This window comes from Galeopterus variegatus, unplaced genomic scaffold (genome assembly GCF_000696425.1).
Source record: "Galeopterus variegatus unplaced genomic scaffold, G_variegatus-3.0.2 Scaffold5194, whole genome shotgun sequence".
NCBI classification, from domain to species: domain Eukaryota; kingdom Metazoa; phylum Chordata; class Mammalia; order Dermoptera; family Cynocephalidae; genus Galeopterus; species Galeopterus variegatus.
This window is the reverse complement of record NW_007731305.1, coordinates 92,485-120,068: the sequence shown is the minus strand read 5'-3', so window position 1 is coordinate 120,068 and position 27,584 is coordinate 92,485. Positions and strand designations below refer to the sequence as shown.

The 27,584-nt window shown below is 33.7% G+C and overlaps 1 protein-coding gene across 4 annotated transcripts in view; it reads right to left on the bottom strand.

The window, feature by feature from the left end:
• SPAG16 (sperm associated antigen 16) overlaps positions 1-27,584 on the bottom strand; it is an 80,164-nt gene that overhangs the window by 23,597 nt on the left and 28,983 nt on the right. Inside the window, exons 6-9 of one of the 4 annotated variants that reach the window (XM_008589080.1) lie at positions 16,863-16,970; positions 11,757-11,874; positions 3,542-3,611; positions 3,172-3,237 (exon numbers count right to left, since the gene is read on the bottom strand). In XM_008589080.1, coding sequence (XP_008587302.1) covers positions 3,197-3,237; positions 3,542-3,611; positions 11,757-11,874; positions 16,863-16,970 — 337 coding nt within the window. In that variant the 3' untranslated portion in view covers positions 3,172-3,196. Of the gene's footprint in view, positions 1-3,171; positions 3,238-3,541; positions 3,612-11,756; positions 11,875-16,862; positions 16,971-27,584 lie in introns of those variants that run through there. The other 3 variants (XM_008589079.1, XM_008589081.1, XM_008589082.1) reach the window with 3 other exon arrangements.

Here is a 27,584-nt window from a genome sequence, read left to right as displayed (position 1 = left end):
GCAATATGTTCTTTTATAAATATCAGTAAAAGACTAAATACCAGGAGATAATTTCATAAAGGAGTTATCTGTAAATCATCAGTTTATTTAAATGAAGTGTGAAGGATAAATATATAAAACCGTAAATTATTAGAGTAGAATGAGTCGATGCACAAAGTCCCTCAACACTTATACTTGTATCTATTCTTTGTCACAATCTTTAATCATTTGGGGAATTAGACTTCCTGAGATTATGACTGTTTCATACCATCCTTTCATATTTAAATCTGATTGTATTCTTCTTAAAAGTTACCTAATATGAAAACATTTTTTATGTTAACAGAAATACATATTTTTCATTAAAAATACAGTAAGGAAAAAATGTAGAAAATAGTCACATAACAGAGAAAATCATCTTAACATTTTACTGTGCATTCTCCAATTTTTTTTTTTGCATATATTTGACAGGCATGCACTTATACTATATAAATGTTTAATTCTTTAAAATTATATTAATATTATAACATAAGAACTTCTTATGTATGATTTCTTAGAGACATTGTATTATTGTATGATCAACTATACTTTAACCATTGATTTGTACTTAAAAGTTAAGCTTGCTTGCATTGTTGTGTTACTATAAATATGACTCCAACAAACATTCTCTTGCATAGTGTCTTCAAGCATCATTGAGCAAAACTGATATTTCTTAAACATAAAAGATTAGGAAAGTAGGGAGGATAGAGGGATGACTAGGCAGAGCACAGAGGATTTTTAGGGCAGCGAAATTACTCTGTATGATACTGTAATATTGAATGCATGTCATTACAAATTTATCCAAACCCATAGAACACACAACATCAAGAGTGAACGCTAATGTAAATTATGGACTTTGAGTTAAAATATGTCAATAATAACAGGTAGTTTCATCAATTGTAGTAAATGTACCCTTGTGGAGGGGGATGTTGATAATGGGGGAACCTATAAATATTTGAGGGCAGGTGGTATATGGGAAATCTCCATACCTTCCATTCAATTTTGCTATGAGCATAAAACTGCTCTAAAGAATTGTCTATTTAAAGACACAAAAAATAAAGCCAGCCCAAGAAAGATGCAGTGACCACATCCTAGGGATATCATGTTTCTGGATCTAGTTATGTCTCCTCTTCCTCCCAGCTATCTTATATAGAGAGAGAAGGAAGAGAAAAAAATTAAATATGAGACTACTACTTTTAAGCCTTAATTAGAAAACACAGTCATCTGGAAATAATAGAATGTTAATTTTATTAAGGAAATTCACCATTTTGCAGTCTTTCTATATTTTAGAGCTTCCCATCTTTCTCTTTAAAATCAACTTTATTGAAGTATAATTTAGATACAATAAAATGCATACATTTTAATTGTACAGTGAGGTGATTTTTGACAAATATAAGCAGGCATATAACCACACCAAAATCAAGATATGAAACATTTCCACCACTCTCAAATTTATTTTATCTTTTACTTTTACATTCCTAACACACATTACCTCACAATATATAATATTTGTTTTAATTAGTCAGTGTTTTTAAGAGAATAAGAAGAGGAAAACTTAGTTTTTATTTTAACCAGAGTTCAACATTTCTAATTCTCTGTATTCAGTGCTGTGGATCTTAGTTTCCTTTGGGCATAATTTCCTCTAGGCCCAAAGAAAGTCGTTTAGTATTTTCTGTACTACAGATTGGCTTACAACATAATCTTCCAGCTTTCATTTATCTTAAAATGTCTGTATTTCACTTAATTTTTGAGGAATATTTTATTGGATATAGAATTCTGAATTGAAAATTATTTCACACTTTAAAGGTGCCACTTCATTCCTTCTAGCCTCAATTATGCCTTTATTTGTGTTATTGGCCGCCTGCATATAATACGTCTTTTCTTTATTTCTGCTTTTAAGACTTTCGCACTTAGAACTGTTTGAATATGATGTGTCCAGGAGTGGCATTTGTGTTTATGGTTAGCTGCTTTTCTTGGATCGATACATTGATATTTTACATCAAGTTTGAGAAATTTTAGGCCTTTATCTATTTAAATATTTTTATATCCCATTCTCATTTTTCTCTTTTATTGTGAGACTTCAATGACGTATATATATTAAATAGCAATTTTTCTTTAATCTTTTTCTCTCTCTTCTCTAAAGTAGATAACTTTCATTGGTCTCTCTTCAAATTCACTGACACTTCTATCATCTCCAATTTGTACTGAAGTATATCCAACAAAATTATTTTTTTATTTATTGTAGTTTTCAGTTCTAGTACTTCAGTTTGCTTTTGTGTGTGTGTTTCCATTCTTCTGCCAAGATTTCCTAAGTGTTCACCTATTAATATCATATTTTCCCTTAAGTTTTTGAACATATATAAAAGAGCTGCTTTAGCATTTTTTAATCTGCTAAATCCAATACCTGGGCCATCTTAGGGTAGGTTTCCATTTATTGCTTTATGTTTTGTTGTGGATCACAGTTTCCTATTCCTGAATGCATCTAGAATTTTTAAATTACATACTAGGAAGTGTGGATAACACTTTTTCTCTGATAAGCATTAATATCTTTTCTAGAAGGCAGTTCAATGTTTGGCTGATCACCTTAAAATTCTAGGCTTAATATTATACTTTTTTAGGGTGGACCCATGGAAAGCCCTAAATGTTTCCAAAGACACTCTAACTTGTCAGGACACAAATTCCAAACTCTGTTTCCCTTAAGAATCCTGTGTAAGCTTTGTTTCTGGTTTTTATTGGGTGGGTATAGAATGCTGAATGTTAAACTGTTATTAATAGGATATGAAAGAGGTCTCTCCACTCAGGCATGGCCACACCTACGATGTCTCCCTTATCTTACTGCTAGACCTCTAGAATCTCTGATCTCCTCTTAGTCCTACAGAATTTTCTCCCTCTGATAAGGCTCAGGTAGTCTTGTGATGCATGTGCAGCCTAGCCATCAGCTAAGGACTTACAGCAAATTCCCTCACAAACTGGCCATTCCTCATTGCAGCTCCCTCTTTTCTGGTGCCATTTCCTACAGATTCTAGTTGCTTCAACAGCCGTGAAGTATAATCTCTGCCTTTCCAGTTCATCAGGACTTCCATGCCTTTCTTGTATGTATCTCCATGAAGGTTGGATTGGAAACTCCCCTAGGCACAAAGCCATGATGATGGTGGAGCTCACCTTATAAATTCTCCTTCTGTCACTTGCTTTCTGTGACTTGCACTGTCTGTTCTCCAGTGCCTAAAAGAAGTATGGTTCATCTGCATAGTATAGTTTCAGAGCTATTTATGAAGAGAGGCTAGTCTGGTACCAGGTACTCTATCATGGTCAGAAGTCCTTCCATTATGGTTGACTCATATTTTCTCCTAAAATGAATCTATACAGTATCATATCTATAATTCCTCTTACTCTTCTTATTAAATTTTTAATTTGTTAAATAGTTAACACACTACTTGCTCACTTTTAGTATCTCTAGAATGTTGATGAATGATAAGTTTAAAAAACATCAAACCAATATTAGTGTGTCATCACATTATACATTTACCTTTAACTTCAGGAACACGGTAACTATGTCCTATTTTCATGTTCTTCAATGTTCCTTGAAGTTCAGAAATCTAAAAAATAAAATGTGAAGATATACGGTTATATACTAAAAAAAGGTTAAATAAAAATACTTTTAAAAGGTTAGATAAAATGCAATGTTTAAATATTGATTGCAAAATGTCAAAAATATCCATTTCTTTTGGGTTAATGCCTATAATTTTTTAAAAATCAACCATGAATTTTAATAGGAGGAAAACATAAATTTAAGTTAATATTCAATTCCACAGGCAATTATTATTTATCTGTTATAGGCAAGCATCTGAAACACTTATTACACAATACACTTTCCTGAATCAAGAATACTCATTGCACACTTTGATAATTATTCAGTTCTCTAATTTGACAGAGGTTTCCTCTGTTCAAATTGCTTCACAGCAACTTATCTTTATATCTATAAAATATGAGGTAAGTATTATTTGAAAAGTAAAATATGAAAAGGCTATTTTTATTCCCAAAACTCTTAGCTCATTTTCCAACCACAGCTACTCCCTGTTTTATTAAACATGTCTTATAATTAAGAACCTTGATAGCTTGGTGGCATACCATTTACGAGTACTTCCCGCACAATAGACTTAAATTTAAAATTCAACCTTAAAAAGCTATCTCAGGGCCGGCCCGGTGGCGCACTGCTACAGTGCGCCGCTTAGGAGCGCGGCGGCACTCCCGCCGAGGGTTCGGATCCCACATACAGACCGGCCACTCACTGGCTGAGCGAGGTGCGGGTGCAACACCGAGGGTTGCGATCCCGTTGCCGGTCCCGGTCCGGTACGGGCGCGACAATGAGGGTTGCGATCCGTTGCCGGTCACGAAAAAAGACAAAAAGGAAAAAAAAAAAAAAAGCTATCTCATCCTCATTGTATATGATTATACCAATACAAAATACCATCTGTTTAATTATATACAGGTACATACATTTTTCTACTATCACTATATATTATAGTAATAGTTCTTTATTAATAGAAAATAGCAGATAATAAATTATAACCTATATATTAGTGCTCATGAAGTACCTGAGTTATAAAAAACTGACAGATTAATAGCTATTCTTAGAGGCCAAATGGATTATACATTTTTAAAATAAACTTATTTAGAATAGCTTAAGATTTACAGGATAGTTGCTAATATAGTACTGAGAGTTCCTATATGCCCGATAACTACTCCCCCTGTTAACATCATACTTTAAGAGGGTATATTTGTCACAAGTAACGAACCACTATTGATACATTATTATGAACTAAAGTCCATATTTTGTTTGAATTTCATTAAATTTTCCATAATATCCTTTTTGTTCCAGGATCCCATCCAGAATCCTACCTTACATTTAGTCATTATGTATTCTTGGCCTCCTTTGAACTGGGACAATTTCTTAGACTTTCCCTGATTTTAATGGCTTTGTCAATTTTGTGGAGGTCAGGTAGTATTTTGCAGAATGGCCCTAAATTTGGATATGTTTGATGTTTTTCCCATTGTTAGACTAAAGTTACAGGTTTGGAAGAAAGACTATCAGGGAAGAAGTGTCATTATTAGCATATCACACCATGTGGTACATGCTACCAACATGACTTAAAATGGATGATGTTAGCCTTAATCACCTGCCTGAAGTAGGTTGCCAGGTTTCTCCACTGTAAAGTTACTTTTTTCTCTGTTTCCATCTTACTTTTGTATGCAAGTAATTAAGTGCGGCCAACACTTAACAGCCAAGTTGTTAAGCTCAACTTCCTTGAGGGAAGAATTTTCCCATATATTATTTGGGATTCTTTCATACAGGATATTTGTCTGTTTTCCCCCATTTATTTACTCAACCATCTATTTATACCATTATGGAATCATAGATATTTATTTCATACTTCGGGTTATAATCCAACACTATATTATTTATTTTGTTGCCTAGATTGCTGGAGCAGGTTTGATCACTGGGAGCTCTTTTAGGTTGCATTCCAGTGATGAGGAATCTGACATCGTTTTTTGATGTTTGACTGCTAGCAGCTTTTAAATCTTACCCTCTCCCTCTTCCACTTGTGCCCCACACGTGGGCAGGCTGATAAGAATGCTTGGGTGCTCCTTCCTTTCGTATTGGTGGGAGATTCGAACGATGCAAGCCCCTCCCCACACATGAGAATTCTCACCCTGGCCCTAATCCCCAACCACAGTAAGAATTCCAAACCACTTCCTCTCCCTGCTCTCTCTTGAGCCATTTCCGAAATGCTTGAAGGCATGTGCTGCTCTCCTCAGAGAATTCAATTATATAAGTAATAAACTTTTTCACACCCTTTTGGTATGTGCTTGGCATCATCAATCCGAACATCCAAACCAAATCTGGTTGGGGATCCATCTACCTGTGCAGGCACCCACTACAGTTCATCTGTCCTTTGACAGATGAATTGCTTTGTAGATTTTCTTTCTCTTCTTTTCTTTTTTTTTTTTCCCACTTTTTGAGCATTTCATTACTTTCTAGCACAACAAAATGCTCTGCATGCTCCAGGCTCATTCTATATTTTCCCTGTCTACTTCTCCAAAGAGCTTTTGCTTCTTTTCTTTTTATTAGAGAGTGACATTAGAAACCAATATCTGAGCACTGGGTATGCTCATTGCTGCCAGAGTGTCACTACTTCTAGACCCTCTCAGCAAACAGACCTAGAAAATATATATATATATATATATATTTTTTTTTTTAGGAAATATATATTCTGAATTAGAGTCCCATGATACAAAAAAGATAAAATATAATTTATAATACATATATACTAACAAATCAGTCTTTTTGGGATCATGGAGTTCTAATTCAGAATTTTGAGCAATATTTTCAATAATTTTGTAAAACTGAAAATAATTTAAATTATGTTTTTATTTAAATTTTAAATAAATTTAAAACAGTTGCTTCACTGTTTATTATCTACTAATGCAACTTATAAACACACACTTACTAGATTTTTGTCATCTCACAGTATACTTTTATATACAAACTGAATAACATTAAAAAATACTTAGATTTTTGTCATCTCACACTATACTTTTACTCTTTCATATACAAACTGAATAACATTTAATAATTCTAAATTGCAACCCTTGTTTATGTTTAATGAGAAACATTGTAAACTAAACAGTCAAAAAGACAGTGAATAACAAATGCTGGCGAGGGTGTGGGGAGAAGGGAACACTCCTACCCTGTTGATGGGACTGTAAATTAGTACAGCCAGCACAGAGATTTCTCAAACAACTACAGATAGATCTTCCATATGATCCAACAATGCCACTTCTGGGTATATACCCAGAGGAATGGAAATCATCATGTCGAAGGGATACCTGCACTCCCATGTTCATCACAGCTTGGTTTACAATAGCCAAGACATGGAACCAACCTAAATGTCAATCAATGGATGATTGGATAAGGAAACTGTGGTATATATACACCATGGAATACTACTCTGCCATAAAAAAGAATGAATACTCCCATTTTCAACAACATAGATGAGCCTGGAGAAACTTATGCTGAGTGAAATAAGCAAAGCACAGAGGGATAAATATTGCATGTGCTCACAAATATGTGGGAGCTAAGAGAGAAAGAAGGAAGGGGAAAAAACCACAGTAGAGCATTGGACTTGCAGAGGGAGAGAACATTCTATGGGCTACAAAGTGGAGTGGGAGGGAAGGGGGAAGAGGGAGGGAGGTTGGGGATAATTGGGTGGGGGACACAGGGTACAAATGCAATTTGTGGTAATGGGTATGCTGCCAGTATGAATCTGGCCCCCACATCATTGGGTCAAGGGGTGACAATCAGCTTTGTATCTAATGAATATTCATAACCAATAAATAATACACTTCTAGGTGTTTATATAAAATAACTCATTGATTTTGGAGTGAAAATTGAAAATAGTCTGAAAGAAAATCTAAAAGAAACAATGGATCACATTAATCCCATGTCTATCTAGCATGGTCAAGAATTGAGTATATTAAATGTTTTATTTGCCAGTTACCACAAATGTCATACTTGAAATGATTCTAAAAGAACTTTCCAAACTTATCTAATTATACATATTATATAAGTACAGTTCTTTGTATATCAAGTATACCTCAATAAAGCTGTTTAAAAAATAAATAAAATAAAATAAAGATAGAACCTTATCTTACCATTAAGATAAGGTTCTTAAGGAAGTGCTGATCAAGAACCCACATGTAAAACATAACATTCTTCTTAACTGCTCTTAACTCACATCCTAAAAGTTTTAGTTAGAAGTGAGTTCTCAAAGCATAACTGTCAAACACTGAAATAAAGCAATGTTCAAAAACTTAACATAAAAGTTGATAGATATATCCTCTATATTGGATCATAAAGGAACTTTTCATATATTTTAATATATTTTCAATGTACAAATATTTTGAATAAATTATTTTATAGCTTCATGACATACTACTAATAGGTTCAAGTTAAACAGCTAATTCGTGGCTGTATGCCAAGGGCATACATAATAAGTATGTGCCGACAGAAAAAAGGAAGAGTAAGTAATAAATCATTCTTTGTATGAAGAGTACCCAAACATGTTTAGTTCATTAAGTGGTAACCTTGGCTTGTTCTCCGAGACACACCTAGAGAGCTGCTAGAACTAAGATTATATTTTCTGTCCTTAATTTGGAGAACAGGCTAACTGATCCTAGGATTAGACTGGTGTAAAGAATATTTGACAGTCATTTTGGCCACATAGCAACTTGTGTTTAGTGAATTATGAATCTTCCAACTTTTGCTTTAGATACCGATATTTCCACAGCCTTTCTTCTAACTAGAATACTGACATTATTGCATAGGCAATAATCATATATACCTATTCTGGATTTTGAACAAAATCTGGCTAGGTGAAAAATCATGTAGAATACAGAATTTATCTTAAGAATTGTAGTTGCTATGTCCAGTTTCCATTGACAGCCATAAAACACTAAGAGCATCAAATGCCCAGTATTAGCATCATTGTCCATAGTGAAACCTATGGTGGCAGCCCAGTGGTGGCAGCAATGGCTTCTCCTATTTATTTATTTTATTCATTTATTTTTTTAGAGGTCTCCTTGCTTTTTCTCTTGCATCTCCTATTTAAATCTGACTTTCTCAAATTGTAGTGAATCTACCATCCTGAACAGTATATTTGGTTGAGAGAGAAAAAGCTGTTTATTAATCCCAACTGTTCCATTTTAGATATCAAGAAATAACCTCTTTAGAATTGTCCCATTAGTAAATATTTTCCAAAATGAGTGACTTTTAGGATGAAAGTAGAAGCTATTAAAAATTACCCTGTGAAGAAAACCAGCATTGGCTGGAACAAAAAGAAATACAGAGTGACTCATAACGTAGAAGAGGACAAGAAGGTATCCCATCCAATAGAACAAAGTATAGAAGTTTCTGTGCCTGAGGGAGGAGATGCAACAGGTCAGACATGAGAGTCCTGGTTTAGCTCCCGAGATAAAAATCCAAGTGGGACTAGTTGGAAGCAAAAGACAAATGAAGCCAGAGAGTTTGGGGATACTCTAAGAATAAGAGTACACTTACTTGTAGTTTGTCAGGGAATAAATAGCCTAGGAAAATAGACAACCACTTACAGAGTCTTTCATATTTTTCATTGTGCTGTAAAAACATAGTACTCTCCAGGTAGTGTTTGAAAATTCACTGAAACAGGTGTGTCTGTGCAGATGGACCTAAACTGGTTTTCAAACTGCTAATGGCCTGTATTTGCAGTATAGGGAAATCAGAGCCTCAACACACCTCAGGGAGGTACACGGAAATGTTAACATTTGAAGCACTGGGCCAGAAAAAGGTCTAGTGTTAGGACAGTGGGCCACAAATGTTAAGGAGCTCACAGAAGCCATGGATCTGGCAAGGTGTGTTGGGTTCACACTCAAACGAATCACCCAGAACCATGCACCTCAACACCAGGTATATGCTCAAATCAGTCACACTACACTGAAAATTGAAGAGAGGGAAAAGCACGTAGATTCAGGTCATACAGATACATGCATGCTCCTTCTACCTGGGATCATCTGGGGAAGAATGAGAAGAGGATGCCATTTGAAGGAAGAAATTTAACACTGATAATTATGTTTTAGCTAAACAGTCAGTTACTATAATATTCAGCCTCCCTCTATAAAGCCCAAAAAGGCTGTTTTAACCCAGAAAGATCTGAACGGTCTTCAATAGACAAGTTATCTTTTCTTTTGATTTCAACAGAAGGAGGAGTTTAGGGACAAAATAAAATCAATTGCAGATAATAAAGATACAATTCTTTGTATATTTGAATATTCAACCCTGACTCATACAGCAAGTGGTTTTAACTTTTTAAACATGTTTTCATTTTAGACACATATAATCATACGGCAATTAATTTATTAAATTATCCCTGTTTAATAGGTAAGAAAACGCACATATGTAAATGAACTGAATGTTCACATGGCTATTTTACAGCACAATTGGGATTCATACCCACTAATCCCAACCCTTATCTCTTTCCACTAAGCCAGTGAGGGGCATATCCTTCATGTTAGAGATAGGGAAACTGATAACCCTTCCAAGAAGATAATTTAGCCCTGATCACCCAGCAGATGAACAGTAGTTCCAATGCTAGACAGGGTGTAGAAGCAGAAATAAACAATCTGGAAGAGACTGTAGGCACTTGCCAGCATGGATGCCTGGAAGGCCCTGGTATCCCTGACGAGAGAGAGATCAGTCTGAGTGTTCTATTATGGATGCCAAAGCATATGTGGTCACTTGGGAATGTATGCCAGGTCACTGAGGGATTCCTCTTGAAGAAGGATAACAGGAAGATAATCATGAGGCTGGTGGGACTAAGGAGAGTAAAATGGGTAGCAAAAGTCTAAGCTGGTCCTGTGGCAGGAACAAAAAATAGAAGCAAACTTGAATCTAGCTCTCAATAACCCCCAGAATGTAGCATTATGTCTCATGTTGGGAGGCTGGGAGACAGTTTAGCTAAAAAGGAGCAAGGAGATGAAATTCTGAAGGTTGGACATATAATTTCATAAAAATTTAAATTATCAAATTCATTGTATTCAACATTACTTACAATTCAAACATTCAAGGACACAAAATTAAAATTCAAGCACAAGAGACATGGAAACAAGTGACGTTTTGCATTTCGGTAGCTAAGAATTTCACTCAAAAGACAAAATAAACTTGAATAAAGCATGTCTTAAAATTATTCAAGGGGGCCAGCCCGGTGGCGCACTCTGTAGAGTGCAGCGCTTGGGAGCACGGCGGCGCCGAGGGTTCGGATCCCATATAGAGACCAGTCCGCTCATTGGTTGAGCGTGGTGCGGGCGCGACACTGAGGGTTGCGATCCCGTTACCAGTCACAAAAAAAGACCAAAAAAAAGGAAAAAAAAAAAAAATTATTCAAGGAAGAGCATTACCATTGTGCAAGCTTTTGTAGCTTCTAAAAGTTTGGCTGAAAATGAAAATCTCCAGGAAACAATAAAAGAATGTTAAGCAGAGTTGCAGTTTTATATTTCCTAATAAACTTTCATATATTTTAATGTAGCATATAAACATTTTATTTTCTTTTTCTTGAATTATATGCCAAAGGTTCCTCGCCACTGCTCTAGGCCTAGGCCTATGTAAAAACTCTGCAGGAAGAATGGAAAAGGGTGTCACCCACTAGAAAAACAACCCCCAAAATTAAGTCATTATCTAAGAATGTCAAATAGTCATTTGAGGGAAGATTGCAGGGAGTTTTTATTCATTATATCATATAACTTTTACAACAATTTTAAAAGGTAAGTGTTTGTGGCTACATTTTATATATGAGAGGTCTGAGCTCTATGTGTTAAAGTAACTTGCCTAAAGTCAATGTTTATAGGTGTCAAAGCTGGCATCTAAACCTCAGTTTGTCTGACCACAATGTCTGAGATTTTCTTCTAACTAGAGTTTAATAATCTCCTATAAAATTATTTTCCAATTAAATAATATTTAATAATAATCTTTATAGGTTTTAAAATGGATAAAATACTTTTTCTGAACATTTTCAAATGAATCTTTTTTTCATGAAAATTGGTGAGAAATGTTTTAAAATTTATCTCAGAAACAAAACCAATATTTATACTTATGTTATAAAACAAATGGTTAAAAAATTAATTTTGAGGTAGGTTTGATTGTCTCTCTTTACCTGCCCAAGTGCTCTGTCTCTTTCCAAGGAGGTCAGCATTTTCTCCTTTAGTAAAGTGTGGTGCTTCTCATGTAACACCCTGATAGTTGGTTCATAAGATGCGTAATGTAACTTCAATCTGTGAAAAATAAAAGGTAAAAGGCCAATCTCATCTTAAAGGGTAATTGAGTTAAATAAGTGATTTACATCTAATATCTAAATCTTTTTTGTTTTGAGTTTTTGTTTTTTTGCTTTGGAATAAAAATGAATAGCCATACAAAAGTCAACATACCAGAGCCAAGAACCACAGGAAATATTATTTAGCATGCAACTTGACTGCAACCTGGGGATGGGGTGCAGTGCTATGGAAAACCACATCTGTCATAACTTGTTCCCTATCTCCTACTACCACCTTTTGCTGTATTAAGTATGTACCCAGAAGATTGCTGCTATTCTTTGAGGTTTAAAAATTACAGTTCCTTTAATCAATTCAGAAACAATTTTCAAAAATACAAGGGCCACAAAAAACAGACAATTAAACAAAAAGAGTTTCATTCATATCCAAATTAACTAAAGGATGGTCCTGAAAACACGTTTGATTAACATTACATTAACAAAATTAAGTATAAAAATAGTTTGATATCTCACAGAAAAAATAGTTCAACTCATTCTATGGTACAAATAACTTTAAAAATGTTTTTTAATGCCTTCAAATTATTTTTTTATTTTGCTAAAGCGTTATTTACATGGAGTCAAATATACAGATCTTAAGTGTTACCGTTCAAAGACTTTTGAGAAATATGAATACCCATATAGTTCCACATTGTTATAAAAACACAGAGCATTTCTAACATCCCAGAAGATTTTAGAACTTGAAACATTTGGTATCATAGAACATGTTCTCTTTTGAAACTGGTTTATTTCACTCAGCATGTGTTTTAGATTATTCCGTGCTGTCTTGTACAACAGTACTTTATTCCTTTTCATTGTGAATAATATTCCTTTGTATGTATATTCTACAATGTGTTTATCCAATATTCTGCTGATAAAAATCTGAGTTTTCAACCTGGGATATCATGAATAAGTCTACTATTAACATTTTTATACAAGTCATATATATATATATATATATATAAGATAAGTTTTGGTCATATATCTTCATTTATTTTAGATAAATACCTAAGAGTTGAATTGCTGGGTTGTATTTATACTGCTAACAGCAATATATGACACTCCTGGTAACTCTAACTCCTTGCCAATATTTGGTGATGATCAATTTAGCTAGGGTTTACTAAATTTTTTATATTTTCAAATAATCAACATCTGACTTTGTTAATTTTTTCTTATGTTTGTCAATTTGCTATTTTATTTATTTCAGCTCTTATTTTTCTTTGTATGTAATTTGCTTTTCTAAAGCTTCTGAGATGAAAGTTTATATCACTGGTTTTAAAACTTTCTTCTTTTTTAATTTAAGCATCTAAAGTTATCAATTTCACTTCGAGCTGCTTTGGCTGCATCCCACAAATTTTGATATGCTACATTTTCAAACACTTAGTTCAAAATATTTTATAATTTCCTTCTTTGGCTGATAGGTTATTTGAAGTATGCTACTTAATTTTCAAACATTTGGGATATTTCCAGAGATCTTTTTGTTATTGGTTTCTAATTTAATTTTGTTGTGGTCAAAAACACTATTTGTATGACATTAATCCTTTGCAATTTATAGAGACTTGTTTTATGGCTCAGTATATGATCTATTTTGGTAAACATTTCATGTGCACTTGAAAAGTCCAAGGTAGAATTGAAGAAATGTTAATTATGTTCAACTGATTGGTAGTGTTCTATAGACTTACAGAATTGCTGCCTACATTTTCTGATAATTACTAAAAGAGGAGTGTTAAAATCTCCAATTATGACTGGAAATATTTATTTTTCTTTTCAATTTTATCAGGTTTTTCTTCATGTATTTTGAGGCTCTTATATTAGTCCTACATGTTTAACATTGTCTTTCTGATGAATTGACCCTTTTATTAATATGAGATGCCCCCTCTTTTTCTCTGGTTCTCAGGATGCCCTTGAGGATATTGGTTCTGCAGCCCCTCTTCCCAGGCCCTATGGGCATAAAGAGGTGGCCCCCCTTTCCTAGAAAGAGCTAACCCTTCAGGTGTGATGCATGCTGCTGCAGAGTTCTCTTTCCTGCAAAGTAATAGATTCCCCTCCGGAACTGTTCCTACCTTCTCTCCTAAGTGCCAAGCTGATGGCGTGACAGGGGAGGAAAGATATTATACACCTAAACTGCTGCAGGAATTATTCAGGATATACTGGCAGGAACCAGAAGAGTAGCCCAGATACTGGATTTTGAGGTACTTGATGAAAAGGGCTAGAACGTAAAACTGGATAAACGGTTAACCTTGAGACAATAGATTTAACACCCTAAGAAGAACTCCAGTGGATGAGGTAAATTCACTGCTAGGGTGCCTCTACAAACCTGGAAAAAGTGGTAGCCAACCCTCAGCAAAGCAGAAATGCCTGAGCTTCCCTGGTGGACAATAAAGCACTCCATAACATCACAGCAATTTTAAATTTTTATGATAGACTCAATTATTCTGCAAAATTGCCTATGGCCATTTACTTGAGGGGAAAGATATTCTAATGAATTGCCAGTGAAATCCAGAAACCCAAAGCAACATGATGACCACTTGTTTAGAATAGGAATCTAAAGGAGCCTGGGAATAAGTAGGGTCCTGCCTAAAATTTGACTCAACAGTTAGCTTATTTGATCCATGTACCCACACAGTAATCAATTCCAGTGTTTCTGAGTGAATAATTTGAACTGATATACTTGACAGTTGGAGTAAGCTAGCAGAATGTGAAAGTCCACTCAGCCTCTTCTTCTCGAATTGGAAACACATAAAATAGAACACGTAATATTGTCCCAGAGATTCTCTCCGGGTTTTTTTCTGCTTTTTTTTTAGGCTTTGATAATTTCTTCCCACATTTTTTTTCTTTTTGCTTCAGTTTGATTATTTTCTATTTTCTTGCTTTCAGCTTTACTGATCTTTTCACTGGCAATGTACCAATCTACTAAGGACAATTAGTGAATTTCTCACAGTAAGTATTATCTTTTTCAGTTCTATAATTTCTATTTGGTTCTTTGTTTATAGATTTCATTTCACTTCTTAAATTTCCTATCTGTTCACTCATTATATTCATCATTTTCCATAAAATCCTACGCATTTTATAAAAGGTATTTTAGAGTCTTTATCTGTTAAGCAATACTGAGCAAAAAAAAAATAAAGCCAGATACATAATACTACCCGACTCCAAATCATACAACAAATCTCTAGTAACCAAAACATCATAACAGTGCCATAAAAACAGACACTTAGACCAATGGAGCAGAATAGAGAATCCAGAAATCAACCCACAAACTTAAAGCAACTCGATTTTTTTTTTTTTTTTAGTGACTGGTAAGGGGATCATAACCCTTGGCTTGGTGTCGCCCGCACCTCACTCAGCCAGTGAGCGCACCAGCCATCCCTATATAGGATCCGAACCTGCGGCCTCAGCGCTCCCAGCGCCACACTCTCCCGAGTGAGCCACGGGGTCGGCCCAAACCAAATTGATTTTTGACCAAGGCAACAAGAACATACATTGGGGAAAAGACCGCCTCTTCAATAACTGATGCTGGGAAAACTGGACATCCGTATGTAGAAGAATGAAACTTCTTCTTTCCATATACCAAAACCAACTCAAAATGGATTAAAGACTTAAATATAAGACCTAAGAATATAAAAGTCCTAATAGAAAAAACAGGGGAAACACTCCAGGAAGTAGGACTGAACAAATACTTTATGAATATAACTGCAAAAGCACAGGGAACAAAAGGAAAAGTTAACAAATGAGATTACATCAAACTAAAAAGCTTCTGCACAGCAAAAGAAACAATTAACAGATCAAAAAGACAACCTACAGAGTAGGAAAAAATATTTGCAAACTATGCACCTGACAAAGGATTAATATCCATAATATAAAAGGAACTCAAACAACTTAACTGTAAAAAAAACAAATAACCCGATTAAAAAATGGGCAAAGGAGCAAAATTTCTCAAAGGAAGATATATGAATGGGCAAGAGGCACATGCAGAAATGCTCCATATCACTCAGCATCAATGAAATGCACATCAAAACCACATTGAGATATCATCTAACCCCAGTTAGACTGCATATTATAAAAAAGAAAGAAAATAACAAATACTGGCAAGGATGCAGAGAAAGGGGTACTCCTACACTGTTGGTGGGATTGTAAATTGGTGCAGCTATTATGAAAAATGGTATGGAGCTTCCTCAAACTACAGATATGATCCAGCAATTCCACTGCTGGATATATACTCAAAGGAATGGAAATCATCATGTTGAAGGGATACCTGCACTCCCAAGTTTATCGCAGCTAATTTACAATAGCCAGGAGTTGGAACCAACCTAAATATCCATCATCAGATGATTGGATAAGGAAAATGTGGTAGATTTACACAATGGAATATTACTCTGCCATAAAAAAAGAATGAAGTTCTGCCATTCACAGCAACACGGATGAACTTAGAGAAAACCATGTTAAGTGAAATAAGCCAGGCACAGAAAGAAATACAGCATGTCCTCACACATAAGTGAGAGCTAAAGAAATAAACAAGGAAAGAAAGAAAGACCCCACAATCCCCCCCCCCCCCACAATGGAAGATTACTCTGCCATAAAAAAAGAATGAAGTTCTGCCATTCACAGCAACACGGATGAACTTAGAGAAAACCATGTTAAGTGAAATAAGCCAGGCACAGAAAGAAATACAGCATGTCCTCACACATAAGTGAGAGCTAAAGAAATAAACAAGGAAAGAAAGAAAGATGCAACAATCACATTAATATGTTGAACTTTCAAAAGGAAAGATCAGATTTGAAGTTACCAGAGGTGGGAAAGAGGGGAAGGTAAGGGAAGAATTGGAAAAGGACCACGAAAATTGATTACATTGTATAATGTTGAATATAATAATTATCCTGATTTGAGCATCGAAAAAAATTTTTTAAAGGAAAATAAGTAAGTAAATAAATATACCAACAAATATATGCAGCTTACCCTTTGAGGTCATTAATTAATTTGTTTTTTTCCTGGACTATCCGCTTGTGATGCATTCGATGAAAATCACGTTCTTTCTGAGTTTTCAGCAGATCTTCTCTAGCCTTGCTAAAGAAAAGAGTAATAATAACTTTAAAAAATCACTCCTAATTCTTTTTTGAAAAATTATTTAGTCTTCTGTTCAAATCCACTATGGAGCAATTAAAAAGATAATTGAAAAAGAAAGATTCTGTTATAATTCTCATCAAAGGATCACATGTAGCATAATCTGTATGGGAGTCATAATGTGTATGAGGGTGGAGAATGAAAGGGTTTCAAAAATATGATTCATGCACACTTCATTTAAGTAGATAAAAATTTAAAATATGTTACTAAAATACTTCTAAAGTATAATTCATCTGATTTCAAAAATAATTTTTTGGCTGACAAAATTGAAATACATATAAAGCAGAGTAATTCAAAATGATTACAAATAAAAGCCTTTACAGAATTGAACCCTGAATTTCCTGGAATATAAGGCTAAAAGAGAATATATTGGATTATTTAGTTCTGATAATTGGGAAAAGAAAGTATATAAATTCTGGAAAACCAAAATTTTATTCCAGTAATTTGTATGAGAAATATACACCACCAGTGGATCGGATTACTAGAAATAATTGGTAACTTGATGAGAAAGTTCTTCAATATCAGTGTTGTAAAACAATAGAATTCTTTAACTGAATATATCTCCTATAAACCCCTGGCATAAAGTAAGCAACAGCATTCTTTCTAAGCCCAAGTTCTACATGAAAATTTAATGGGAATATTTCACTCACCTCCATAATATTAGTTTCAATATGATAATGTAAAATGTAATTTATAATGAAAAAGTAGTTCTCTAAAAATCTTGGATAACTGATAAAGTACTATCGCACTGAGATTCTCACAATCTAAAAAATGGACTGAGTTAGAGCACTGACATTGGAATCAAAATGGAAGAAATCTGCTTCTCTGTATCACAATATTTCAAAATTCAGATTCACATAAAATAAATGTGCACAAACAAATTTCTGCTTTAAACTATGTCATAGCAATCACTGGGGAGCAGTGTCTGGGATGCTACCAAAGAAGTTTGTGGAATGAGGTTAGGTTTTCAGGCCCCAAGGGAGCATATGTTGACCAGTGAGACTTCTTGCTGCAAGATCAAATCACATGGAGTGTATGGTGAATGTGTCTCTGATCTATTCCTCCAAGTTTCTGTCTTTCTACCCTTCCACCCCAACATTTTTTTGAATGATCTGTATTATTCTTTTTCTTTACTGCCAATTTCGTAGTTTTCATCACATGTAAACAATGTCCAAATAACTCAGAATACTCATAGTCAACTCCCTCCCTTTAACTCTCACTTCATTTTTATACCAGCAGTCTTGTAGGTTTAAGAAACAGATGACTCAAATATTCCATATTGAAAAAACATCTGAGGAATATATCAATGATCAGATAAACAATTTATTCATTCCAGGTTTCAGCCTTTTGTGTGAGTGTGTGTGTGTGTGTGTGTGTGTGTGTGTGTGTGTGTGTGTGTGTGTGTGTGTGAGAGAGAGAGAGAGAGAGAGAGAGAGAGAGAGAGAGAGAGAGAGAGAGAGAGGAGAGACTGACTTTTTTTTACTCCATGAAGGAAAGAAAAGGCAAAACCTAAGACATAAACCATGCCTTTGAAAAGTGACAATTTTCCCAGCTAAGCTAGAGTATACCAAACTTTAAGTACTATCTCCTATGTTAACTTTCTCCAAAAACTTACTAATTTACACAACATTTTAATTGCCATTTTACATTCACACACACAAAAAATCAAGATGCCAACTTTTGGAGGCAATTTTTTCTTAGTAACTAGCACAATGGCTGCTACATACTCATGGTACTCAATGACTGATATAAACTAACAGTCTTGCAGGTTTCCATGTCATAGATTTGGTTTCTCATCTGCACACACAATTAAAATTTTTTTCTATTTACTACAAGAAAAAACTTAGATAACTTTTTAAAAAGGCTTACATTGCTATTTTACCATCAAGCTGTTTGCAATTTAGCATATCTTTTCAGAAGATATTTCTGGAAAACAGTAACCAATGAAACTGAAAGTTATTAACATCCATGCTTTCACTGACTACAAAGGTAAAACCCAGTTAACAGCAGTCTCCCAACTATTGATTCAAGAATATCTTTGGAGTACATTAAGGCCATCTTTTTATTCCCTTATTACGAAGACATTTTCTAAAATAATATTGACAATGACATTAGGTGAAGATTCAACTATTTGCTTGTTTTAAAAATGTGTTAAATATTCTATTTAAAATTTAAGCATTGTTTTAAAATACAATAGTATTGCTTCTGGCCAAGATATCTCTATTGTAAAAACAAAACATAACAGTAAATTTTCTTCAAATATTCATAGTTTATTTTCCAATGTTAGTGCAATAGTTTTATTTACTCTTTGCTAACAAAACCTAATAATTAAAACTTCCTGCTTTTAATCAGAATGCAGAAATCTGCAAAGAACACTGTCCTACCTTAACAACAACAAAAAGCCAGATGGACTACAAAATCATGTTTTTCTTGAACCCTTCAGAGAGTTGAAGTGACAAAGCAACCAATTAACATGAAATCAAAATAAGGACAAGCCACTCCAAGAAAAGATAGGAATATAAATTCTGGACAAGCAGAGGAGAGAGAACACCAGAAATCACTTAAACATTTTAAAGAACTGAGTAAGGTCAAGTGATGGTTAGCATGGCAGTTTGAGATGGCTGGGTACACCTGACAAAAGAGGAGTTTGAACTCATTTACAAGTGCTTTTCCAAAAACCTCTACTAAGAGTTCATGAGAAAGATTGGGAGCAGGCCAAGAGTACACAGAGAGCTCTCTAATGGATAAACAGTGGTGCTGGGGAAAAGGCACAAAGCACTGCTTACTTCCTAGGCTCCTAGAGAAACGGCAACACACAAGGCACAAGCAAACACACTTTGCAGATAAGAGTAGAGTAAAAGAAAAGTGGGTAACCATCTTGGGCCTGATATTCCATCAAACCAAGTAGAGGTCTCCTACTCCTAGGGTAGAGATATGAAACTCCTACAAAGACCAACTGCAGATACAAGGCAGAGTTTGGCCACAACACTGAGGAGGTGAAAAGAGGCAAGAAACGTGAAAAATTCCTAACTCTCAGGGCTCAGGCACACACGGCTTCCCTAGAAGTGAAGATGGATTCAAAAAGAAGAAAATGTCTGCCACTTCCATGAAATAGAAAGTAGTAAGTGCAGGGCCGGCCCCGTGGCGCACTCGGGAGAGTGCAGCACTTGGGAGCGCAGTGGTGCTCCCGCTGCGGGTTCGGATCCTATATAAGGATGGCCGGTGCACTCACTGGCTGAGCGCGGTGCGGGCGACACCAAGCCAAGGGTTGCGATCCCCTTACCGGTCACAAAAAAAAAAAGTAGTAAGTGCAGTAGAGAGTTTAAGTAGTATGAATGAGAAAAGTAAATGGTTGATATTTTGTTGTGAAAACAAGAGAACCTCACCTAAATTCTGCTCATTCAGAAAATGATACCATTTTCTATTAGAAGTATGGGAAAAGGCTGTCAATAGAAGAAACAAATTATTCTAAAAAAGGAACAATGAATCTGTAAAAGCATTTTGCAAAAAAAAAAGAATAAGATCTTAGAACATTGATTTTAAACTCTTATTTTTAAAAAGTTCTACAGAATATCCTGATAGGCCTATCAAAACAATTAAGTTCTAAAATGTGTCAAGTTGAATGAGCATTTATCTAAAACATATTACCACATTTGCTCTAGATCTGTAAATAAAAATCGAATATTATGTCTCCATAAATAATTACCTAACAGGTCCAGTTGCTTCATTAGAGTAATTCTAGTATAAGAGCACATTCTACATATAAATTCTTCACAACAATGTGGCCTTGGCAAGCTAGGGAACCTCTATAAATATCAGATTTTTCATCTTCAAAATGGGCACACAATGGGCCTCAAAGGCTATTCAATTAAGTATTTTAGCAAAGTGGCTTATAAACTGTCTTGCACATATAAAATACTGATGTTACTGTAATCATAATCATATCATCAGTATTATCATCGTATTACTATTACTGCTTAGTATAGTAGAAAAGATATATTCAATTCTTCCAACAGCTAGACTTATCTTCCTAAAGTAGGGGGTTTGCCAATGGGTAGTTAAATCTCCTCTGATGCACTAAAAATATTAGGATACATGGTGATTAGTAACACTGTGTATCTTCTAAAAAAGGAATTTAAACTTTTATGAACATCTATTTCGAGCCTACTAAAATTGTCTTACTTGTAATAACTTGATAAATTATATAAATTAGGTTATCTTTTATTTATCTTATCTGAAATGTAAACCCACAATAGGTTAAAAATACTTTTAAAAAATAATGCTGCAGAGTTTCTTAAGCAGAATCACAAATGTGCTGCACTGCATCAACTCACTTTTTAAATACACATTTAGAAGCCTATTTGTGCTCATCCCAGGAAAGAAAGCATAGAAATTGATTGAAGTATTAGACCTTAAAGTTTTTCTGACCATTAAATTGGTTTCAGAGACTTGCTTTCCTTTTGTGCAAATGAAGTCTACTCAGTAAAACAATTTAAATTCATTTCATGGTGATATTTCTCCTATTATGACCTTCCTGCTGTCCATGTGCTTAATAAAATAAAAGTTGTACTAAAGAATAAAGCTTAAAATATTCATATAAGCAATTAATGTTTTAAACTATACAGTATTTTCTTATCAGCACAGACAGCAAAATAAGAAATTCTGTTTGAAGTACAATGAAGTAAGAGCTATTCAGTGAAAAATCTATTTAAATTTGTATATCATAAAGAACAAAATTCACATATGCTTTGTCTTAATGAAATGGGACAATGACTATCTAATCTCCCCATTCAAGGAAACCAGCACATCAAAATCTACAATTCAAGAATGCAGTATTAAGATACACATATTCCTATGATACTATAAAACTATGGCCTAAAAAATTCCATTTTTCAAATTATATGAATGTGATTTAATAATATGCTTTAAAAAATTATTTTTAAGTGAATGCTCCCAGTAACATAATTTTATCAACTGAATAATTTCAGGTACTTTGGAATAAACTTTAATAATGAATTTATTGGATTACTTTGTTATCATAATTTGGCAAAATAAAACATATAAACACTTATCTTGTTTACCTGCACCAATCAAGGTAGGCCATCTTTGCCATATATTTTTCTCATGTGCAAACTTGAGTCAAAGAAATATCTGATAACAGTAATTATATAATTATCAAATACTTCATTATCTTTAACTGGTTATAAATGAATTAATTTAAAGCACTAAAATTAATATTGCAATAATTTTGGATGTCCAAAATGGAATTCAACCAGATTAGAGAAAAATCTTCATCATATCCTTAACAAAAAAGACAGGGGTATACCATGTCCTGAAAAAAAGCCTTCTTAATTTAACAAGCAATTACCTAAACACTAAAGCATGAAATTTTATGGGCCTCATTACTATCTTTATTTTCACAGTGTTTGTTTCTGGAAGTCATTAAATTAAACGGGTCTTCACAAAAGCTGGGCACTTTTTGACCTTTTATAAAAGTGAACTTCGTAAGTGAAATTAGGGCCCCTTAGTAAAGCACCTTAATTTTTTCTCAATATTAATTGCCATTAAATTTGCTTTCTTTATGTCTATATTTTCTGGCAGAAAGTAAAATAAAGTATTTAACTATATTTAAAATGGTAATTTTTCATCTTCCAGTTAATAATCCCAGTTAGTACTATTTTCTGCCAAATATCTGGGCTCCCCATGCACCCCTTCTGGTCTGCATTGCATTTCTTTACTGTAAAAGTCCGGCCAAGGAAGACAATACCCTAAACAGGGAAAGAGTTAGCTTTACAGAATGAAAAGAAAATGATGTCTACTCCAAAGGAATACTATGAAAGGGTCAAAAATCACAAACTAACTACTCTAAAAATTATTAAAAGCTTAACTAAAGAGCCAAAATGTTAATAGCACACAATCACTTAAGCTCCTACTATGTGCCAGGCACAGTGATAGGCCCTGGGGATATACTGAACACAGGACACAGTCCCTATTACATGCAGCTCACAATGAAACAACAATATATACACATTAGATAATTATATGTGAATACTTCAAAAAGTTCATAGAAAGATTTATATTATCCTTTAATTCTATTTTCCTACAAACTTTTTGAAGTAACCTCCTATATTTACATACACATACACACATAGATATTCTTCCCAAATTAAGATTTATATTCAATTTAATCTCAATCCTAATCTTACCCATGTCTTTCTACGAAAATTGGGAAAGTAATTCTAAAGCTTACATGCAAATACAAAGCATCTAGAATAGCCAAATTGTCTCGAAAAAGAACAAAAGTGGGAGACTAACATCATCTGACTTTAAAACTTACTTAAAACTACAATAATCAAGAGTGTGGTCTTGGTATAAGGATAAACAAATAGATAAATGGAACAGAATAGAGTACAGAAATAGACCCACACTTACAGAGTCATTTGACTTTCAACAAAAGTGCCAAAGAAATTCAATGAGGTTTGAAGAAAAATGTGTCCAAGTAATGGTGCTGGAAAAATTGGATATTTTTATGGAAAATAAAATTAACTTTCAGCTCCTACCTCACACTCATATATAAAAATTAAAGACAGATCATGGGCTGAAATAAAAATCCTAAATCTTTAAAGGTTTTAGAAGAAAACATAGGAGATCATCTCTGTGACCTAAGGGTAGGCAATGATATATTAGATAAAGTATCAAAAGCAGTACCACAAACAAGATAAATTAGACTTCATCAAAATTTAAAACATCTGCTCATCAAAAAAACACCATTAAGAAATTGAAGAGGTAAGCCACACACTGGGAGAAAATATTCACAATATTCTGACACAGAACTTGTATCTAGGATATACAAAGAACTTTTATAATTCAGTAAGACAAACAATACAATCAAGAATGGGCAAAAGACAAACATATAGAAGAAAACAAGACATTGGCCAACAAGCACAAAAATTTGGGTTTCACATCACTTGATATCAGGAAAATACACATCAAAACCACAACAGGATGCCACTACATAATCACAAAAATGGCTAAAATTAAAAAGACTAATATCACTTGATGTTTGAGACTTTGTGGAGCAACTGGAATTCTCATGTATGACTACCGAGAGAGTAAAATGTCCCAACTTTAATGTTGGACTGAAAATGGACTGGAAGTTTCTTAAAAAGTTAAACATCCATCTAACCTTTTGATGCAGAATTTCCACTCCTAAGTTTTTATACAGAAGAAATGAAAACACATTCCCGCAAAAGATTCATACATGAGTGTTCATAACAGTTTAATTTACAATAATCAACAGTTGGATACAACTCAATGAAAAAAGGATAAACAAATTGTAGTAATACATTATACAAAAAAATACTACTCAGCAACAAAGAGGAATAAATAACCAATAAAAACAAAAATCATAAATTGTACAGATTTTATGCTGAATATAAGATGTCACACAAAAAAAGAACATTCTGTGATTCCATTTATGAAGTTCTCAAAAAAACTAACCAAAGGAGAAAAAAATCAGAACAGTTGATTACTGAGCCACAGAATAAGAAGCAACACAAGGAAAACTTTTGGATAGACAGAAATGTTCCATATTGAGATGGGTGTGGAGGTTTAAGAGTTTATCTGTTTGTCAAAATTATACAGCTAAGACTTGTACATTTCAATGTATGTAAATCATAACAAAAAAAGAACTGTAAAAATTATATCTTATAGAAATGTGGTATATGGTAAGGAATGGCAAATAGATAAGCATTAAAATTGTCCAATAGGCCAATACCATTCATTATTCTATATTGTTCACTTTATTTTTTGTGTGTGTGGTAAGAACACAACATGAGATCTACCCTCCCAACAAATTCTTAAGTTTGTAATACACTATTGTTGACTATAGGTACAATGATGTACAGCAGATCTGTAGAGCTTATGCATCTTGTTTGACTGAAACTTTATGCCTATTAATTAGTAACTCCCCATTTTTACCTCCCCTTAGCCTGTGACAACCACCATTCCACTCTTTGATTCTATGAATTTGACTATTTTAGATACCTCATGTAAGTGGAATCATGCAACATTTGTCCTTCTGTGACTGGCTTATTTCACTTAGCATGTCTTCAATGTTCATCCATGTGGTCGCATATAGCAGATTTTTCTTCTGTTTAAAGGCTGAATAGTATCTCATTTCATGAAGATACCAAATATTTTTTTACCCATTTATCTGTTGTTCTATATTGAGATTTGTTCCACATCTTGGCTGTTGTGAATAGTAGTGCTAATATCTCTTTGAAATTCTGATTTCAATTATTTTGGATAAATATCCAGAAAGAAGACTGCTGGATCTTATGGTACTTCTACTTTTAATTTTCAAAGGAGCCTCAAACTTTTCCATCGTGGCTACACCATTTTGCATTTCCACCAACAGTGTACGAGGGTTCCAATGACAACATTTATCCCTTTTTTCTATGAGGTAATAACTCATTTGGTTTGGTTTGCATTAATTTGAAAATTAGCAACAATGAGCATTTTTTTCATATACATCTTGGCCATTTACATGTCTTCTTTGGAGAAATGTCTTCTCAAGAACTTAGCCCATTTTTTAATTGGGTTATTGGTTTTTTTACTATTGAGTTGTGTGAGTTCCTTATATATTTTAAAGAAGGCTACTTGAAAAAAAGGTGAGGTAAAAGCCACACTACAGGATGTTAGAGTACAGTACACTGTTGCTTTTAGGAGTAAACCATCCAACTGAATGTATTAGCATTGCCTGCTATATAAAAAGAAAACATAAAATGCTAGTCAAAATACACAATAAGGTTAGGCAAATAGAATCCCAATTAATCAAACACATAATAATTATTTAAGGACCTTAGAGCAAGGTGAATATTTGGCAGGCCAACTACCAAATAAAACAAGGTTTATAACATAGTTTCTTAACAGTGAAAGGTATTATAACTCTAAGTGATGTTTTCTGGTCTTCATTCAACCACCAATTCTCTCCAACTGTGGGGCAGGTTATTTAAATTCTAGACCTCTGCATTTAAAATAACAATTGTTACACATTTCAATAGAAAACTAAAGTCATGTTCTCTTTTTCCAAGAAAGATGTCAACGTATTACTTATATCATTTTTCTCCAGTACCCATTAAGTAATATATTTTTATCTTCCTTTTACCCATTAAGTAATATATTTTTATCTTTTTTAAATAATACAGTTTCTCCTTAAAAACATCTATAAGAAAATTTTCCCACCAATTGTTTCCCAAACTTTGTATTTGGGAAGATAATCTACATTTATAGCAAACCAATTATAGCGAAACACTCTATTGTTCATAAATCAGCAATGTTTAACACAGAGAAAAAGACAATTTGTTGATTTAATTATAGCAATTCAAATGATATTTTAGCATGAAATATTTTCTCCTTTCATTTTTTCTTTCATGCTCCATTATTGCTGAATTTCAAAAATACTAATGATGTGATGATTTTTTTAAAAGACAGCTTTTCGAGACACTGATAATAATAGCTGACATTTCAAAGCATTTTGTGATTTACACAGCTCTTTAACATAGATTGTCTCGTTTAATTATCATATCATTCCTTAGGAGTTAATAATATTATGTATAATTACTCCCAGTTTAGCAATAAGAAAATTCAGAGTAACTCAGAAAACTGAGTTAAATAAGTGACAGCACTTTGGAAGCCAGATCTTTGAACTTTAAGTTCAGTACTCCTTCCATGGCAACTCTCCCCCCAGATAAATATTAACTTTATAGCTATATAATTTCTCTGATTTTCCTAGACACATCATTAAATGCCACCAGTATAATCAAGGACAATATATGACATCTGTAAACTGATTCTTTTTGCATATAATATATTAATTATTGTTAGTAAAGTATTCTACATTTACAACTATCTTACCTTAAGCAATAGTCTAATCCTAAAAAGGCAAGTGTTAGGTCAAATTCCATAAAGGGAATCTCACGTTTACACTAACTGCTAATGGAAAAATGCCCTCACAAGTCAAACTGAAAAACTTGGGTGATGAAACATTACAATTTGGAGCAATCTTGTGACATGACAGATGTAGTTTGGGAAGTGTTTTAAAACTTCATTCTCCATTTTCTGAGACTTCATCCGTAGAACTAGTCTAGAGGGATGTCACGAAAAGGTGTTGTGTGAGCACAATGTGCTCAATGTTTACTCAACAAAATAAATATTAAGCATCTACTAATGGTCAAGTGGCTTTCTTTCAAATTTGCCATGTCAAGTAGATTAGAGCAAATTAATATTTTCCTTTTCTAATTTATTAGATGTTAAATTATATTGAATGAGATATATTTGAGAAATAACCATAAACCATTGAAATTAATCTATAATCTGATACTTTAGTAAACACAAACAAGAGACATTGTATTTGAGTGATACCTGTTTTAATCATGGCTTCTTTTAACATTAAATTAATAATTTTCATGGTTAATATTTTTGATTATAGCTATTAAATATGATATTCAATAAACAACTGGTAATCCACAATGATTATTTAATATCACTGGACAA